Here is an 18331-nt window from a genome sequence, read left to right as displayed (position 1 = left end):
AACCCAACAGAAGCAATAGTGAAATAGTTATCGGAGCAGAAAGCGACATGGGAAGCCTGTCAGTGTAGCTAAACCAACCCTGAAAAAAAGCCAGTGTGATGAGAATTAGGACTTCTTTCCTGACTTAGCTTTCCTACAGGATTTTGTTTTCAACTGATATCTTCCAACTTCAACTTCCCTTGGTCTCTTGGGTAGGTGCTGCCTCCAACAACTGCCTGTGCTGTTTCTACTGAATCTTGGTACTCCCAAAGCCATCACATTGGTCCATATATCTAGGAGCCAAAACCAGATGCCAGTCGGGGGATTACTGACCCAGATCTGTGATCTGCGTTGTGCCCCAAACTTCATGTCCCTTTTGGTTTCCATGATAACTCAAGCTGTTCATTGACCTTCACATGACCCTCTCTTACCCAGCACATCTGAAGCAACCCACTGCTGCAGACTTAATCTGCTGGGTCTCTTTGAATCTGCTAATACAAACAACTAAAACACATCGTACTAGGGCCAGGGAAGAAGCTCTGTGGCTGATCTCCACGAAGCTGCTCTTGCTGCACTTCCCCAGTGATGAGCTGGCCATGAGCAGGCAGGTGGGTTTCCAAAGAGGCTATGGAAATTGTGCAATCCAGATTTATCTTCCTGTCATAGTCGAAAGTGAGGACGTTCTTGTCAATCACCCTGGACAAACCGTAGTACTCAGGGACCTCCAGGGCACGGGAGCGCATTTTGATGATGTTACAGTCTGGGTCAAGTAACTGCACATGGAGGGTGAATGTTTCTACAAATGTTTCAGTATCTGTAAACCTGCAAGTGATAGAAGGAAATTAATTATACTTCGTCCTATCTTCTTTTGCTCTTTGAGTTTGGCATGGGCCTCACTTTCTAAATTGAATTACTTGAACCCCTTTCTCTCATGTGCCTTCAAACCCCAGATCTCCAGAGACCATGAGGTGCCAGACACTGCTGCCCACCTCCTCATACTTGTAAAAAGGGTGTTTGTGCAAAGGAAGAGGTCACTCGCTATATGCATGCAAGGGTCTGTGTCTCTATCTGTAGGACAGCACAGAATATGCAGTGCTCTGAAAGTACTGTTGTCACCTTCAAGAATAAAAAGGAAAATCACTGGGTTTATGTAATAGACAAGCAATACATAATATTTATTAATGTTAACAAATACATTATTTGAGTGTATCTGACATACATTGTGACAAATGTTTCTGTAAACAGATAGTCACTTGTTGACTAATGGTGCTGTTACTGGATCTAAGTAGTTACGGTATGTACAGCAGAACATGCGCTTACTCTGGAAAATGGACTGCTTGCTCTCCCTGAGGGCAGCTGTTCTCCCGCTAACAACGAAGTGTGATCCCCTGCCACTGCTTACCTGTACAGCCTAAGCATGACCACGTCTTCATCTAAAATTGGACAGCCGTTGTGGGTATATTTGACTTCATTAGGAAGGAAGTGACAGTCAAAAACCTATGAAGGAGAAAGAATAGACAAGTACAACACTGTCAAGGATGTTAACTTCACATCTTCTGTTCCACTTCTTGCTGACTCTCAGGAATACATCAGATTAAGGAAATTTTTAATCTGTAGTTTATTTCTATGAGCAAGTATTAACCTGTTCTGTGGTCTCACAGTGAAAGCCAGAGCAATCACCTTAGTGTGAGGCTGCTGGCACCCTACAAGGGAACGGGCATATAAATGTGATTGTTTCAGGCTGCCAAACCCCTCCTCCAAACAGTTTGCGCACACAACAAATAGTTTGAGCACACACTTTATCACCACCACAGCCTGTGGATTTATGGGTGCAGTTGTATTCAGTGGGAGAACTGCAGTGGATCTTAAAAGAGGCAGTCCCTGTAGTATAATGTTAGTTTTATTAGCTTTTGAAGTTGCTCATGGCAAGAACTTGATTACACAGTAAATCCTGCTTTATGGCCTCTACCATTGGACTGCAAAAGTACGATCCTGTGAATCATCTCTACTGGAAACTTTGCTATCTCAGATTTGTTACATGGTTTTTGGAACACTGACTTTTACCAGTAGTCCTTTGCCAGATCAGATGTCATCTCTGTGCCATACCAACACCCAGCCCCAATGTCAGTGTAATCCCCTATCATAAAATCAAGCAGAATTTCTATATTGTGTCCACCAGCTAACTCAAAAGAGACTAATTCTGATGACACACCTGATATAGGTCAAATTCTCAAAGATGGCTGCCCACAGTTTAACCAGCTAAGACAGACACTTGTTTCAGGCTTATTGTTTTATTTAATGGTTTGTTGACTTGTGAAAGTAAGTCAACGAGGAAAAATGCCTGACCCAAATGCATAAAAGATTGCTTTGAGTGTTGTGGTACACTTATCCTTTGGAGCACAGATTTGGATTCTGGAGCACAGGATTTTCATGTCCTCACATATGCCAGTTTGCAAGTCTGGCAAATTACAATTCCTATGTAGCTATATTTCTTTATAGAGTTTAACAGCTTAAAGCTCCTAGCATTGGTAAGACCACATATGTTATCCTTGTGCTAACAAGGAGCCCTTCTCAGCCCATGTGTAGATGGCGGGTACTCACGTTTCATATCTACAGACAGGGCATATTCTTGTTAGCAAGAAGGCAAAAGCTAATCATTCAATTTCCTGAGTGTCTGACTGTGAAACTAAATGTGGTTTTGATTCGGTTTTTATGAGCAGTATTCACACATGGTTAGTTCCTCTGTGGACTAAAGTATAATCTGTTCAGCATTCACTAATAGACCTGATGAGGCCACAACTAGTAAGGATGAATATACATGTGTGTCTGACTGACAAAGCACATCTTTTTTGCAGAAAGAAGAGGTAATTTCTTAAAATACACTAAAAGAATCATGAAAATTAAATGGCTTGCCTGAATTACCTACAGCTCACAAACCGTTTTGGAGGATGGTGAAAAGGAAGGGGGATTTTAGTGACGTTCTGAAATGTTGACTGGAAGTGCAGTGCGTAGAGAAAGTCTTTGGATGCTCTGACTTTCAGTGTAAAAATAAAATACTACTTTAATTCCTAAATTAGTTGTTAATGTGTAGTATACTCAAGTGCGTCATAACCATTTCGTGGATTTACACGGAAGGATATAAGAACTAGTGACCTTTGTTTTTTTCTAGCCATTACACAGAATTAGAACTTACATCTTTCTATAATGGAAAAATAATAAGAGTTTTTCAGCTATCATTATTACTGGCAGTGTTCACTTCCACTGAAGTTATTCTGAGATGCTCAAGATACATGGTAATTGTTCTACATTTCTAGTGATTTTAAAATGTATTGCCTGCTTTTAACTTTCATCAAGAAGCACACTGTACAGTTTCTTTTTTTTTTTTTTAAGTAATGAATTAGTTGGTTATCAGATACATATACTCTTATACATGGATTTACCACTCTTCCTGTGGGCTAAAATAATCTTGGAATAATCCATAACACATGGTGTTATGGAAAGTATGACTGATCTTATTTGTTGGGACTGCTTAGAAAGAATGGACAAGAACAGTTTGTGAAAAACAAAATTGCTCTCATATAATGAAGGTTTTGACTGTGTTGTGGCTGTTCTGTTATGTATTGTTTTCAAATGTCACAGAAATAAATGTTTCATTATTTTTCAGTATTTAATGAACAACTTTTCAGTATTTAATGAACAGCAAATACCTCTTTCTTACTTAATGTCTTTCCTTTCTTAGCACAAGCTACCATAAAGGAAGGTGTTTAATTAATTTGACAGTCCTAAGTGATATCCTACCAAAAAAAAAAAAAAAAAAAAAAATTAAGGGAAGTAGTTAGGTGGTGAGTTACCGTAAAGAAAAAAAAAAAGTGCATTATATACAAAAGCCACTCATATTACAACTTCCAGTAGTTTAAAATTTTTTCTAGAGGCTTGTGATTAACAGTGTTCCCCAGGGGTCAGTACTAGGGCCTGTCCTATTCAATATATTCATCAACGATCTAGATGAAGGGATGGAGTGCACCCTCAGCAAATTTGCTGACGATGAGAAGCTGGGGGGAGTGGCAGATACAGAGAAAGGCTGTGCTGCCATTCAGCAAGATCTGGACCGGCTGGAGAGCTGGGCAGAGAGGAACCAAATAAAGTTTAACAGGGGTAAGCATAGGGTCCTGCACCTGGGGAGGAAGAACCCCACGCACCAGTATAGGTTGGGAGTTGACCTGCTTGAGAGTAGCTCTGCGGAGAGGGACCTGGGGAGTTTTAGTGAATAACGCGATGACCGTGAACCAGCCATGTGCTCTTGTGGCCAAGAAGGCCAACGGCATCCTGGGGTGCATTAGGAAGAGTGTGGCCAGCAGGTCAAGGGAGGTCATCCTCCCACCTCTACCTGGTGAGGCCACACCTGGAGTGCTGTGTCCAGTTCTGGGCCCCCCAGTTCAAAAGAGACAGGGAACTACTGGAGAGAGTCCAGGGGAGGGCTACTAAGACGATGAGGGGGCTGGAGCATCTCTCATACGAAGAAAGGCTGACAGACCTGGGGCTCTTTAGCCTGGAGAAGAGAAGACGGAGGGGACCTTATCAACACTTACAAATATCTAAAGGGTGGGTGTCAAGAGGATGGGGCCAGGCTCTTTTCAGTGGTGCCCAGAGACAGGACAAGGGGCAACGGGCACCAGCTGGAACACAGGAAGTTCTGCCTGAACATGAGGAAAAACTTCTTTACTCTGAGGGTGACAGAGCCCTGGAACAGGCTGCCCAGAGAGGTTGTGGAGTCTCCTTCTCTGGAGATATTCAAAACCCGTCTGGACAGGTTCTTGTGTGACCTGCTCTAGGCAAACCTGCTTTGGCGGGGGAGTTGGACCAGATGATCTCCAGAGGTTCCTTCCAACTCCTACCGTTCTGTGATTCTGTGATTCTGTGAAAGTTGTACACTGAAGATGAGATCTTTACTGGGGTACATCAGTGTAGGGCCTCCCAAAATCAGTAGTGTCTTTGGTGACATGTAGGTCTGGAGTGCACCTGACAATGAGATACTGCTCAGATGATACACCCCTGTTCATATCAGAGGGGACTGCCTACAGCAGAGGATGTTGTTTATCATATCAAAGAATAAATTTATTTCATTCTAAGACATCATTAGTTACATCTCTGAATCGATAACAAGGGAGGGAAAATGAAGGTCCTTTCCACAAAGGTCTGTTACCTTTGACTGATAGTCATTTTATATATGTATAAGACACAATCTGCTTTGCAAAAAGAGACATCTGTTTTATGTTTCCTAGTGTGTTTTCCTTTTAGATGAACAGGCAACTTTAGCTGTCTATGAATTCGCTGGGTAAGACAAAGGAGATCTAAGTCTCTTCCTAATTACTGTCAGGTGCTTTTTTTCCTACTTCAATTGCTTTTCAAATACAATTTGTAACTACATTGTTGTACATTCCTAGGGCATCACTCAGTTTAACAGCAGTAAAACAGATCAGACCAGAGACATTTTCTGGCCACAGAATTTCCTGGTAGAAAGAGCATGAGTGGCACTGGGAGGGCAGGACCCTGGCACTTATGTTTAGGAACAGTGAAATCTCTGGCAGCACTTTCCAGTGTCTTGCTCAAGATTTTGTCATTTAAAACAGAAGCCCTCAGCTTACAAATGTTGTCTTGTTCTTTCCCAGCAAGAAAATATGACTTGAGATAGGTAGACTGCCTGTCTCGCTGGCACTGTGCCTGGGGGACCCCACATGATGTTGTGTCTCTTGCAGAGAGGGAAAGAAGGCATCCTTCCTAAGGTGATGGCACTCAGGCCAAGAGCCGTCCAGTGTAGGTGTCCTGGGCACCGCCAGCAGCTACTGCCCCTCTCCATCCTGGTACCCCAGGGCCACCTGCCCAGCAGAGCTCACCCCTGCAGAAAAATGCGCCTGCAGCCTCCAAGAACCATGCTTGGCTTCCTGGGCTCCCATCAGGGTCATGAAAGGACAGGCAATTAACAGAAGTGCGGTTGGAAGTGGGGAAAGTCAAGGACCCTAGATATTTCAGAAAATAAGGTATGGTGAATAGACATCTCCTGGGGTCTCTGGAAAACTGCCTCTGACCCTGTGCTGGAAACATGTCGGGTTACAAGGGACGAAGTGACTTTTTCAAAATGCCTGGGTCCTATTGCACATAGAGGCTGAGACAGAAATCAAAAGCAAAGTCACTCCCTTAGCCAGCCAGCTTGCCTACAGAAGAGGTTTGCCAGAAATGAGACATGTAAGTTTTTCTTTTTCTCCTCATGGGCCTAACTAGACTGGGGAAGTGGAGAGAGCTGCTGTGCTTACAGTGAGCAAGCCCTGGGGAAGTCTCAGCAGAGACACTGTACTTCTTGGGGTCAATCTCTAGAGAAGATCACACATTGCCCTGCTCAACGCCTCCTGTTTTCCTTGGCGTGCGTCTGCTCATTCAGCTGTGGTTTGCAAAAATAATGATGATGACCAAGCCAGAAGCTTTGAAAACTCTATTGAGACTGGTGCTCCTGCATCCGCCTTCACAGAGACCACCATAAAACCTAGGAGAGTATGTTTAAAACAATATACATATACAAACATATGGAAGTGTATGCTGTGTGGTACAATAAACAAAACTTTTTGAGAATAGACCGAAACTGTTTGGTTAACATCCATTAAAAAAATCCATCTTCTATCTGTACCATTACATCTTCATGTCAATTACTTCCAATTCCTTCCTGCTGTGACTAAGGTGAGGAGATCTGTAAGGCAAATGAATAGCAGAATGGTGATATGTGAAATACATTTCATTATTCCTACAAGCTTGAAATTTTAACAGAAGAATTTTTTTTTAGTGTATTTGCCATCTGCTAGCAATTTAGTTGTTGCAGAGCTGAGCAAACAAGGGTGTATACAATGTGCTTATTGTATGTGAAGACTTTTTTCTTAATTGCTCCCTAAGTAGTGGCTGTGACTAAAATGCAAAATGCTCTAATGGCCTATGCATTACCCCAGGGGCACTGGTTACCCTCATGGTAGAAAAATAAGCAGCTGAGAGACTGGAGGATGTCTCCTAACCAAAAGTCTTGAAATACCCAATCTCTGCTTGTGAAAGGACCAAACTCACTTCTATGCACTTGAGTTACTGAGCTCAGCTTTTGCATTCAGGGATGCAGTTCTTTGTCAGCTGGCTACTTTTAGCAAAATGTTGAATCTCACAGACTGTTCAGTTTCACACCTTTTAGTCACTACCCAAAAAAAAAAAAAAAAAAAATCAATAAAGCAATTCTATTTGGTTTCTCCCACACCTGTGCGCTCAGAGCAGCACAACAGAGCCCAAATACCTGTGGAGTTAGTTTCCCAACCCTCTGTGTTATTGGCTCATTAATCACGACTTCTACTTTGCAGACATCCTTCTCTCTGGGGATGGAAAACTTGAGGTCATCTTCTGACAGGAAGACAGACTGTCCCTTCATCACTTTCACCCCAACGTTGACACTAATAAAGGAGGAGTATACAACTCTTAGTACAACAGGCAGCAGTAGAAACAACCAGCTTTTCTCAAAGGGCTTCATATTATGAGAGGATGCCAGCTCTTTTCCACCAGTGAAAATGTTCTTAATAAAAGAAGTCTTCACTTTCTCCACCAGCAGATTTTCACCATATAATGAAGGACCAAACTGTTAGCCGCAGGTAACAAGGTACCACATGTTTTCTATTAAGATGAACTTGAAATTGACTGAAATTTGGATAGGGGCCCTTCAAAATATCCTTGGTTTTTTATAAAATTCATTGGTCAAGCCTGACAAAATGATGAAAGTGTTCTCAAAGTGCTTTTAATGTTTGTTAATCCTGAAAAAAAAAAAAAAAGAAAGAAAATGATATAAGGCATTGAGCAACTATTGGGGAAAAAAAAAATAACCACACAAAAAACTTCTGCCATTTCTTGCAGTTTTTTTCAAGAAGCAGCTTAAATTCATCTTTGAATACTATTAAGTGCACACATGGTCAGAAAATTAGCTATGTGCCAATGAGAATTCTTCCTCAACAGATCAGCTCTCAATATGAACTGAGTCCAGGACCCTTTGATCCATATACACGTACAAGCACTTGCTGTGTAGCATCATTTGTTACTGGTCTCTTTTACTGCCGGACCAAGTAGATATTAATAAAAGGGTATGAGCATCCAAGTAATTTGAAAGTGCAGGAGTAGGCAAATTTAATATTAAATCATCCAAATTAAATACCTGAAAGTGGGAAAAAGGGAGAGTGGCCTTTTATTAAGCCTGTTTTTGCTTTGCTGTTGAATGTCGGGGAAAAAATTCAACCTTTAATTTGAAAACACCTTGCCACTGCCTCTCTACTCTTCCTGCTATAGCGAGCACCTATGCCAAGACATCAACATAGAAACATAGGATATGGCACGACAAAGCTGATTTTTTATTTTTTCACCAAAAAAAAAGTAATCATTCTGAGACACACTCAGTGGAAATAAGGAACAAAAGATAATATGGAAAACAAAGTTACATAAGTTCCTCATGCCTGCAGTTACAGTTAATCATCTTTCCTGTTTACAAACTTATAAGAAAAGCATAGTTCTTCTGACATTGAACAAGCACTGTTGAAAAACTTGTAAGACCCTAATTTCTACAACCCTCCAAGATAACTGAGTCTGTAGCCCAAAGAATAGGCAATGGTATCAATTTCATTAGAACTGGTAAGATCATAAGAATTTCAAGCTAGTAAAGCGTCAACGTTCCTTCTATTTCTTGTAAAATTTTAGTAACCTGACTGCTTATTTGCACAGTCTGATTTAACCACAACCCTACCACCACAGTGAGCTTTCCTAGGAGTGAATAAAAATTCAAATCCATTATCTCCTTATTTTCTTCATTACTGTTAACAGGTAAGTGTTCACTCTACTGTTTCTGGCAGGATGACCTTTTGCACAGTCTACAATTGTAATGCACATATCCACCCAGTTTTACATTTCACTGAAAAATGATAAGCAGTTAAGATTAAAATTATTCACTTCCTAAAGTAACACAAGACAGACCCACTCTTTTTCAGCTTAGATTCAAGATTGAAGACATTGCAACTAACATATGTTTAAAGATAGGTCTACGTTGACTATATAGTCTCGGCCACAAATCTTAACTCTGGTTTTCTAGCTTTTATCTGACTATATTTCCATTTTGGTCTAAAATTATGCAGCCAGATCAATCTGAACAAAATCTAAGAGAAAATGTAGAATCCTAGCCAGAGGAAAGGGAATTAAATTCGTGGTTGAAAGATTTTTAGTGTGTTCTAGAAACAAATCCAAATCTCAATTCATTTTTAAAAGGTTTACAGACAGCTTTTACTAAAATCCAAATATGTAAATGTGCCCAAAGTACTTGCTAATTTTTGCTACTTTCTAGTAGGATGGGTATGCGTAGTACTTCATTGAAACAAGCACATCTGAAACATCACTCCACTTCCTAAAATTCAGTTTCAAAACAGTCTGCAATCCTATAAGGGACAACTTGGAAAGATGGGGAGGAAAACGGATTACACTTCAGCCTCCAAGTGAGAAAGTATGGTTTGCAGCAAGTGCACCCTTTTAACCTGACTATCTGCCTGGCATTTATCACATAGTGCACAGATTGCCAGAATTTATCAAATATAATGTGTGTTCCCTTAAAATAACAGCTGCAAAGCACGAAGAGATGCTCTGAGTGAAAAACCTTCTCTGTTGCTGTGTCCTCTTCCTACTTCCTATACTGAATGAAGTGAAGATAGGGCTGAGGGAAGTGAAATAACTTCCTTGGCATATGTCTAAAGCCTAGTGTCTCCTCTGACTTAAGGCATGCTGGGATCCTTGGCCAGCAGGAAGCTCCTGGCACAGGGACTGCAATGGATTTTAGATCCTTTGACTCCAGCCCCTGATGAAGAAGCAATGCATGAGTAAGTCTCAGCTAGTTTCAGAAAAGACCCAGTATCTTAAGCTGTAGAGGGGCTCAGGTAAGAAGAAAATAATTAGGAATTTTAGACTGACTAGGACCCAGCGAATTGCCAAGAGGCGTTCAATAACTGAAGCATAAACCTGGTCATTTACAGCACATCATTTTGTGCTCTATAATACCAGGCTGGGGCATTGATTCATTCACAGGGAATGAGATACCTTATGAGAAATGATAAAACTAAAGCCTGGACAGTTTTTACTTTCTCCACTCCCACCTGCATAGCTACCACAAAGACACGTCATAATTCGGAGACAGCCTAACCACCCATTCAGAAATGGCATTGTTTGGGAAGTGTCCTCTTTACACCTTACATATGTGCCTACAAGAAGGGAAAGCCAGCTGTCTCTCTCCAACAGGAACTGTCAGAGTTGTTCGTGCAGGTACATCTGCTCCTTGACCTGACGAAGCCCAGGTAGATCTGTTTCTGTTGCTTGCCCCATAAATTCCAGCACAGGGTGCAGGTACAAACCTCAGGCACAGGCAGTGGTTTCTTTGCTGCCTTTTCTTACCATGCATCAAACACTAAGAGCAGAAAGGCTCCAAGATGAGCCGGGAGAATTTTGTCTGATTCCGTGGTGGTTGTGTGAGCCATTCTTTGCTACATGTTGTCACTATGTATTACAGTCTTGCTTTGACTGCTTTTTTGCAGGCACTGCTCATGTGTCATTACACACGTTTGCCTCATATGTCCCAGCAATTGGCCCCTACTTGTCAGCTGCAGGGCTATCTCTTTATCTGGCCAAGTGAAGATCTTGAGAAGGATAATCTCACTTTCTCAATCACTTATCCAATGACAGCAAAATGAAATGACAAGAGATCCTTTCAGCTCATAACGGCAATAAAATGAGAAGGTTTTGGAGTGAATGTCGTGAGATTAACATTCCCCTTTCTGTGTGAGGAAGGCCATTGCTTCAGCAAAGTCATATGTGTGTGCACCATGTACTTATGCTGCTCCACAGTGACACTGCATTGCACTCCAGCAGTTCTCAATCACTGGTGACGCTGCTGCCATATTTGGTGGCTGCTTAGGACTTGCTTAGAGCCTCCTTACTTCTTTGCCCTTAATACTGCAGCTTAGCCAAATTCATCCCTACTATTCCTTGGCATGTCACCTGTCACCTGTGTATCCAGAATGAACAAATGACCAAGGCACTATTTAATTCCAAATGCACCACGATATTTCAGATATACTAAGAGGCTTAATGAAGTAATGATATTCATGAACAACACATTAGGATAATCAGTATTCTTAAACTAAGCTGTTTCCTCATTGACTTTCTAAGGGTCTGTTTATATGGCAAAACACCTGAACAAGCTCCAGGTGTGCTGTGTGCCTACAAACTCACAGAAAGGTACCAGCTTCGGTCCCAGAAGTAAAATAGGCACGTCAGTTCACTGATGTATCATGTATTAGTTATTATCCCTCAGTGTGGACAGAGTACATGATTTATGAGAAGAAGCCAAAACAGCTGGGTTTGTTCAGCCTGAAGAGAGGGCTTACTGCAGTTTTTTAGACATCTAACAGAACAGTGCAGAGAACCTGGAGGTACAAAGCAAAGAGACAAGATGCAACCCACAAAATTCACAACAAGGGAAATTCACATTAGATGTTAGGGGGAAAAAAACCCCACAGTGAGCATGGTCAGTAGAATGGGTTTCGCAGAGGGGCTGTGGAGTCTCCATCCTCAGAGATTTTTAAAAAACAATTAATCAGGCCCTGGGAGCCTGATGTAACTTTGAAGCTGGACTTGCTATAAAAACGGGCTGTGCTGAGAGCAAGGGGTAGGAGCAGTTACCTGCAGAGGTTTTTTATACCCTAAATCATGTGATGACTCTAAGCTGAAATGACAGATCTGTCTGGCTCCCAGGACCCAAGTTAATGACCTGGTATATTTTTGCAAAACACTGCATTGTAGCCCACAACCTGTCCAGTAATTCCCATGAAATCCAAAATAAAACCATACTGGTATAAAAAATGTGGTGACAAAGAAAGAGCCCTCTTTTCCCATAATTAGAGATAGACTGGCCAAGGTGACCCTGATATTTGAAAGCCTAGAAAAGGAGTCCCGAAGACATGTCCAAGGCACTGTGCAAGGGACACTCAGCAAGGAGAACTCTGAGGAGCTCCGCATCTGCTGGCAGACCCCTGCCCTGCTCTGCAGATGAGCCCAGGGGAGAAGGCAAAGTGAGAAGGGGCCTCTGAAGAGGCGGTGGATGTGACGTAGAGTTAACAGAGGAACAGAGAAGACTGGGGAAAATGTAGAGAAGGGTTAATGAGAATTTCAGATGTGGTTTGTTAAAAATTTCCTCTGAATGCCAGAAGAACTAGTTTTCCCTCAGGGCTGCTGGTGCACATGTGAGAAATGATGCAATGGCTAATTACAAACATTAGTATTCTTAGCAGATACAACTGGTTTTCAAAAATTTAAAAAAAAAAAAAAGCGGGAAGAAACACTTCAAAACAGGGATTCAAAGACAGCTGAGAGTTAGCATCATCACAAAATATCTGTCAAAACTTTCCAATTTGTCAAGTGTTTATTGGCTTCATGAATGTGGAGAACTGTGTCAAGTACCTAAGAGCACCCATGATTGTTGAAAGCTAGATGTCCTTCCAAAGGCAGACTATGGAGAAAACATACATCTGTGCAGAACCCATCCAGACGTATATGTAGAAACTCTCAGTTGTGTGTCTCTTGATCCATGTCAAGTAAATTTTCTATTTTAGATAATTTTTGAAAATTTTTTTGTCATTATGACTCCTGCATGAAGGAATTTTACTTCAAAGAATGCAAATATTAATACATTGGTGGGAATGTTTGCAGCACTTCTTTATTTAGAAATTACAAAGAAAGTAATGAAATTATGCCATCCGGAGGGACCTTCACAGGCTGGAGAGGTGGGCCCATGCAAACCTCATAAAGCTCAACAAGGCCAAGTGCAAGGTCCCGCACCTGGGTCAGGGCAATCCCAAGCACAGATACAGGCTGGGCCATGAGTGAATAGAGAGTAGCCCTGGGGAGAGGGACTTGGGTGTGCTGGTTGACAAGAAGCTCAACATGACCCAGCAATGTGCGCTCGCAGCCCAGAAAGCCAATTGCATCTTGGACTGCATCAAGAGAAGTGTGCCCAGCAGGATGAGGGAGGTGATTCTGCCCCCCTCTACTCTGCTCTGGTGATACCCCACCTGCAGTGCTGCATCCAGCTCTGGGGTCCCCAGTGCAAGAAACATGTAGACCTGCTTGAGTGGATCCAGAGGAGGGTCATGAAGTTGCTCAGGGGGCTGGAGCACCTCCCCTATGAGGACAGGCTGAGAGAGCTGGGGCTGTTCAGCCTGGAGAAGAGAAGGCTCCAGGGAGACCTTATAGCAGCCTTCCAGTACTTAAAGGGGGCCTACAGGAAAGGTGAGGAGGGACTCTTGATTAGGGATTGTGGTGATAGGACAAAGAGTAATGGTTTCAAAGTGAAAGAGGGTAGATCTACATTAGATATTAGGAAGAAATTCTTTCTGGTGAGGGTGGTGAGGCACTGGAACAGGTTGCCCAGAGGAGCTGCGGCTGCCCCCTCCCTGGCAGTGTTCAAGGCCAGGTTGGATGGGGCTTTGAGCAACCTGTTCTACTGGAAGATCTCCCTGCCCAAGGCAGGGGGGTTGGAACTGGATGATCTTTAAGGCCCCTTCCAACCCAAACCATTCTGTGATTGTATGAAAGGTAGACTCCTGAATCTGATTCCAAGGACAGCTAATGTGGTGTAAAAAAACATTAATCCTGCTAATTTAGATAGCTCTCTGCCAGTGCAAAACAACTGAACATAAGATCAGAAACAGCACCAATAACTCTCAGCTGTAATACTCAAAAGCTGACTATAAAATCTGTAATCACTAGTGACTTTGAGCCAAGTCTCAATGACACCCAAAGTCTTCGATGGGATTTGGATGAGACCTTAAGAGTCTCTCTGTATGTGACAAAATCTCTTTGCCTGGGAGATTTCACTGAACAATTGGATCCAAAATTGCTCTCTTCTTTTGCAAAGCTTGAAGAGGATTATGGAGGATGATTGTTGTGGGATTGGAGTTGGACTGATTTGTTTTAATGAACATCAGAAAAAGTTTACAAGAAACAGGAAGAACATAGGTTGTTGGGGTTTTTTAGAGAATGTGATTTTAAAAAAATTAATAGCAGCCTTCCACAATTTCTAGGAAACAAGATGAATATTATTATAGCAATTAAAACTTAGCCCAGGGCAACGAAAGGATCCTGAGCTATTAAATTAGGGGGTTGTCACTTCACAATGTGCAATTAACACATGCACTCCTTGAACTGTTTGCTATTTAACGTTTTTGTTCCATGCACTACAAGCAAGGATTATAAATCACATAGAAACTAAGTATTCCACAAGGTATTTGCTGAGCTAAGGAATGGCAGATAACAGTTCCCTTCTTTTTTTACCTTTCTCAGTTTTGGTCTGCAAATGGAAGACCTCTGCACTTTCTGACAAATCCTGTGCAAAGTAAGCAAACACAGTCAATGAATAGACCTTTCTTCATCAGGGACAACAGCTGAAGGATGTGAAGCACATCAGATACATCCAGGTTATTAGCATTTCTTTTTTGGTTTGGGTCTTTTTTTGTTGTTGTATTAAAGCAGAATACTGTAAGGTAGAGAAAAACTGTTTTTCTTCAGTCTACCCTCTTTCACACTACAGATATTTCAACAGAGATTATCAGATTAAGACCTAATACAGTTTCAATTTACAGAGCTAATTTCTGACTTCAATGCTAATTCTCAGAGTAATATAGTCACTGTTGTATAGCAAGTTATGATTCACTCAAGCTTAGGATATTAGGCAGTGGAAACTGAGTGCAGAAGTATCCCCATATGCTGATGGGCCAATATAAGACTGAAAGCATATTTGTCATTACACGGAGGCAGACAAGTAGTAGAGGAGAAAAATCTGAATATACACCATAAACATTCTTGCACCGTAACGCCAAGTATTGCAGCTTAATGCAAGGCTGAAAACTGAATTATTCTTTTCCACAGGCTTCCCCTGTAGCCCTTGCTGAACCCTTCTAATTTCTATTCCTTATGAGACCCCCTTCTGTGTCAACAGAAGTTGTAAAAGGCCAGAGGTGTTTCTATCAAAGGAGCATTGCTCCTCTGCCAATTAAACAGAGCTAAGCCATAGGGGGGCAGGTGGGGGGCTCAGACAGTGATGGACAAGAAAAGAAAGGGAAAGAGAAACACTGAGAGGAAGGCTTTCAATCAATAAAGAGTGGGGATACTTAACAACCTGGCCTTCAAGCATTACAGTACACAGTTTTAAAAAGGCAGAGCAAGTCAGAGTCCCAGACTGAGGTTAACAAAAAGGAGCAATTGATTGTGGTTGCCTCTTAAAGGCCATCTTGAAGACAATGCATTGTTTCCTTTTAAGTGTTAAATAGATCTGCTTATGTTGTCAGAAGTACTTTAAATTTTCAGATAGAGATCAAGATCGCATTGTTAGCAGATGCCTAATTAGACTAAAGACAATCGCAAAAGCAAATGAAATCAAGTCTTGGCTTTTGTTTTAATAACGATAAGAGACTAACAGCTAAACTGCTTTTTCTGAACAGGTAAATATTTTGTCCTCAAAAGACCAATGAAAACGTCTTTGGCCTCTACACTTTTAAGCCCAGAAAACTGTCTCACATAACAGAAGTTGAGAAGACAAAGTGGTTTTTTTTTCTTTTAGTTGCCCTTTAAGGCTTTTTAAGATCATTACAGAAATAGGAACTGCCACCCTCTGACCACCTATTCTCCACCAGACATGAACGCTGAATTGGAACAGAGTGCAATGCAAATGACTGAATAAGAAATAATTGTATCTTTTTGACAGCTGTCTGAGGAAGTCTGTAAAACACTCCAGCTTCCACTGAGGGTCTTCCACTGATGCTATCCATAGGTTACTATCCTACACATGACCCTCATTCCTGGGTCTCAGTACTCACAATTTTTCTCCTTGCGTTTGGGAGTATAAAGCTATAGGGGCTAGCTATTTGCGGGGAAAGTCAAGCTAGCCTAGGAGAAACACAGACTGAACCAACCTCTTTGCCATTTCCAGGACAAATTAACTTTCCAGAAGGTTTGAATATTTCTGCTTGAAGTTTTCTTTCGACCATTTAAATACAGCAAAAGATTGGGGGTTTGGCTGTCAAAGGGAGTAGGATACTTCTCAGTGTAAGTGTTAACACAAACCACTGTATTTTGTTTTACTGACATTATTTTGTAGCTTAATGTCATACTGGAACTACCCTAAAAGCATAGCACAATTTTAAAGATCAGGAGAATATTTAGTCTCTCTTCTTTTCTCCTTTTCCTGTACAAGAAGTGAGAGAGGAATCCTGGAGATTCCCGGTTACTGGGGGGCGGGCAAGTCTGGGTGGGAGGTGGGATATAAACTAGGGGAAAACTAAAGTCAAAGGAGTAGATTACCCATCCTTTCTATTTCATGTATAGTAATACACACTGCAGAGAGGGACTAAGACCAGAAGAGAAGAACTGTTTATAACAACATGTGAGTAGCAGAATGGCTTCCCTTGATCCACCCAGAGAATGACTCAAAAATAAAAAACAAAACTACCTCTAATGATGGAAACTATGGATGGGTGAAGGGAGTGTAGTGGACAGCAGAAATCTCCCAAGACCATTATCTTTGAAAAGACATTCTTTTTAGCAAGTAACTAGTAACGGATAGAAAAGAAACTAGTGAAATTCAGCAAGTAGGCTAGGATTAGTCAGTAACAATCATGCTTATGCTACAAGGACAAAATTAGTAGCTTCACCTTGATCCACAATTTTCACAAGTGAAGACAGAAATGACACCATTGTATTCAGTATCTAACATGAAAACACAAGGCTCCCAGCTCTGGAGTCCCGTGCTTTTCCATGACCTTTGCAAGTCGTAGTCAGATCCCATGCATGAGGAGCTAGATGAGCTTCACTTAAGGCTAAGCAGCTCTACCAGAGACTGAACGCACCTCTTACCCACAAGTGTGAGAGTGTCAAAACCCACAGAAAAGGAGCAGGAAAAGCCTCTTGCACGAGGAACAGCAAGGTGAGGAGGCAGGGACAAGGAACCTGTGACCAGCTGTCCAACGATGACATTATTTCTTTACTCCATGAACTGCAAGGTCTGATACTTCTGCGAAACCATCTTTGGGCAGTGGTGGTGAAATGTAGTACCACTGACACATTGCACCTCTCCATGGTATTATGCATCTGCTGCGTACTAAGTTGTATGTGATAACACCCAACCCTGCTCTACATGGAAAAACAGAACAATGAAATGGCATGGGACTGCCACCTCTGGCAGACTCCCTCTTACAGGTAGAAACCTACCTGAAGTGCAGCATGTGCTTTTGGGGGTTTTAGAATAATTTCTGTATTAGCACTGCTGTTGGTTGGCTGATTAACTGACTGAGCTTTGAGCTGGTGAGCCTTGAGGGTAATGGCAAAGGTTTTGGATTTTTGAGAAGGAAGACTTCACAGACTGTTCTTCACAAAAACAAGCGCACTGGAGGGTGTGCTGCATCTCACAGTGCTAAACAAAAGAAGACTTGCAATCTGCTGCACATGCTACACAGAGAATTTTTTTGAATGCCTAAATTTTAACAGCTGGTAGATTATATGGTTTACACTTTCCCACAAACACACTGGCTTGGTTCATCTCTTTGTGCCTTAGATTTGTGAAACTTAGATGCTTGTTTGAGTTTTTTGCCAGGATTACTGCTATATTCTGGGAGCAAACAATGTGCCTCCAAAGAGCAATTCCTTCCTGTTTATATAACTATCTAAGGGAAAGAGGGTAGATTTAGCCCAGATACAAATTTAAGTTTCCAAAGGTATGTGAGGGGACTACACTGGGTGTTTGATGTTCCCTACATACACATCAAAATTAATTTGAGGTTCTTCTGTGAAATCTGTAAATTAGATGTGGTACGATTGTCTGCAAATTACATTTGATAAACACAGAGTATGCACTAGATTAAATAGCTACACATCTTATCAAAATTAATACAGATCTACTAAAAAAAGCCCAAAACTATAGTTCCTCTTTTGTTAACAATTTTCATTGATAAAGCTATATCCTTATGCATTCAGGATGCCTGCACAGTGCAGCTACAACTTGTCAGCACATGTAGTTGCATAGTGGTTTTAAACATATTTTTCAGAAAATCAAACACAATCCAACTACAGTTTATCTTCACAGCCAGCTATTAGATTTCTTTGAAATACTGTTGCAGATACTGTTCACAATGATAGCAACTAGAGACAATAATAACACAATTCATTAGGAAGTGTTTAACAACTTCCCAAATGTAGTATATACAGA

The 18331-nt window shown here is 41.5% G+C and overlaps 1 protein-coding gene across 1 annotated transcript in view; it reads right to left on the bottom strand.

The window, feature by feature from the left end:
- FREM1 (FRAS1 related extracellular matrix 1) overlaps nucleotides 1-7620 on the bottom strand; it is a 62307-nt gene extending 54687 nt beyond the window's left edge. Inside the window, exons 1-3 of the mRNA XM_009960927.2 lie at nucleotides 7301-7620; nucleotides 1382-1476; nucleotides 500-801 (exon numbers count right to left, since the gene is read on the bottom strand). Of these exons, the coding sequence (XP_009959229.1) occupies nucleotides 500-801; nucleotides 1382-1476; nucleotides 7301-7531 (628 nt within the window). The 5' untranslated portion in view covers nucleotides 7532-7620. The remainder of the gene's footprint in view (nucleotides 1-499; nucleotides 802-1381; nucleotides 1477-7300) is intronic.
- Between the last annotated feature and the right edge of the window lie 10711 nt (nucleotides 7621-18331).

The sequence above is a fragment of the Leptosomus discolor genome, chromosome Z (assembly GCF_034619465.1).
Source record: "Leptosomus discolor isolate bLepDis1 chromosome Z, bLepDis1.hap2, whole genome shotgun sequence".
NCBI classification, from domain to species: Eukaryota; Metazoa; Chordata; class Aves; order Leptosomiformes; family Leptosomidae; genus Leptosomus; species Leptosomus discolor.
The sequence above is the reverse complement of the archived record's forward strand: the minus strand, read 5'-3'. Positions and strand labels throughout refer to the sequence as shown.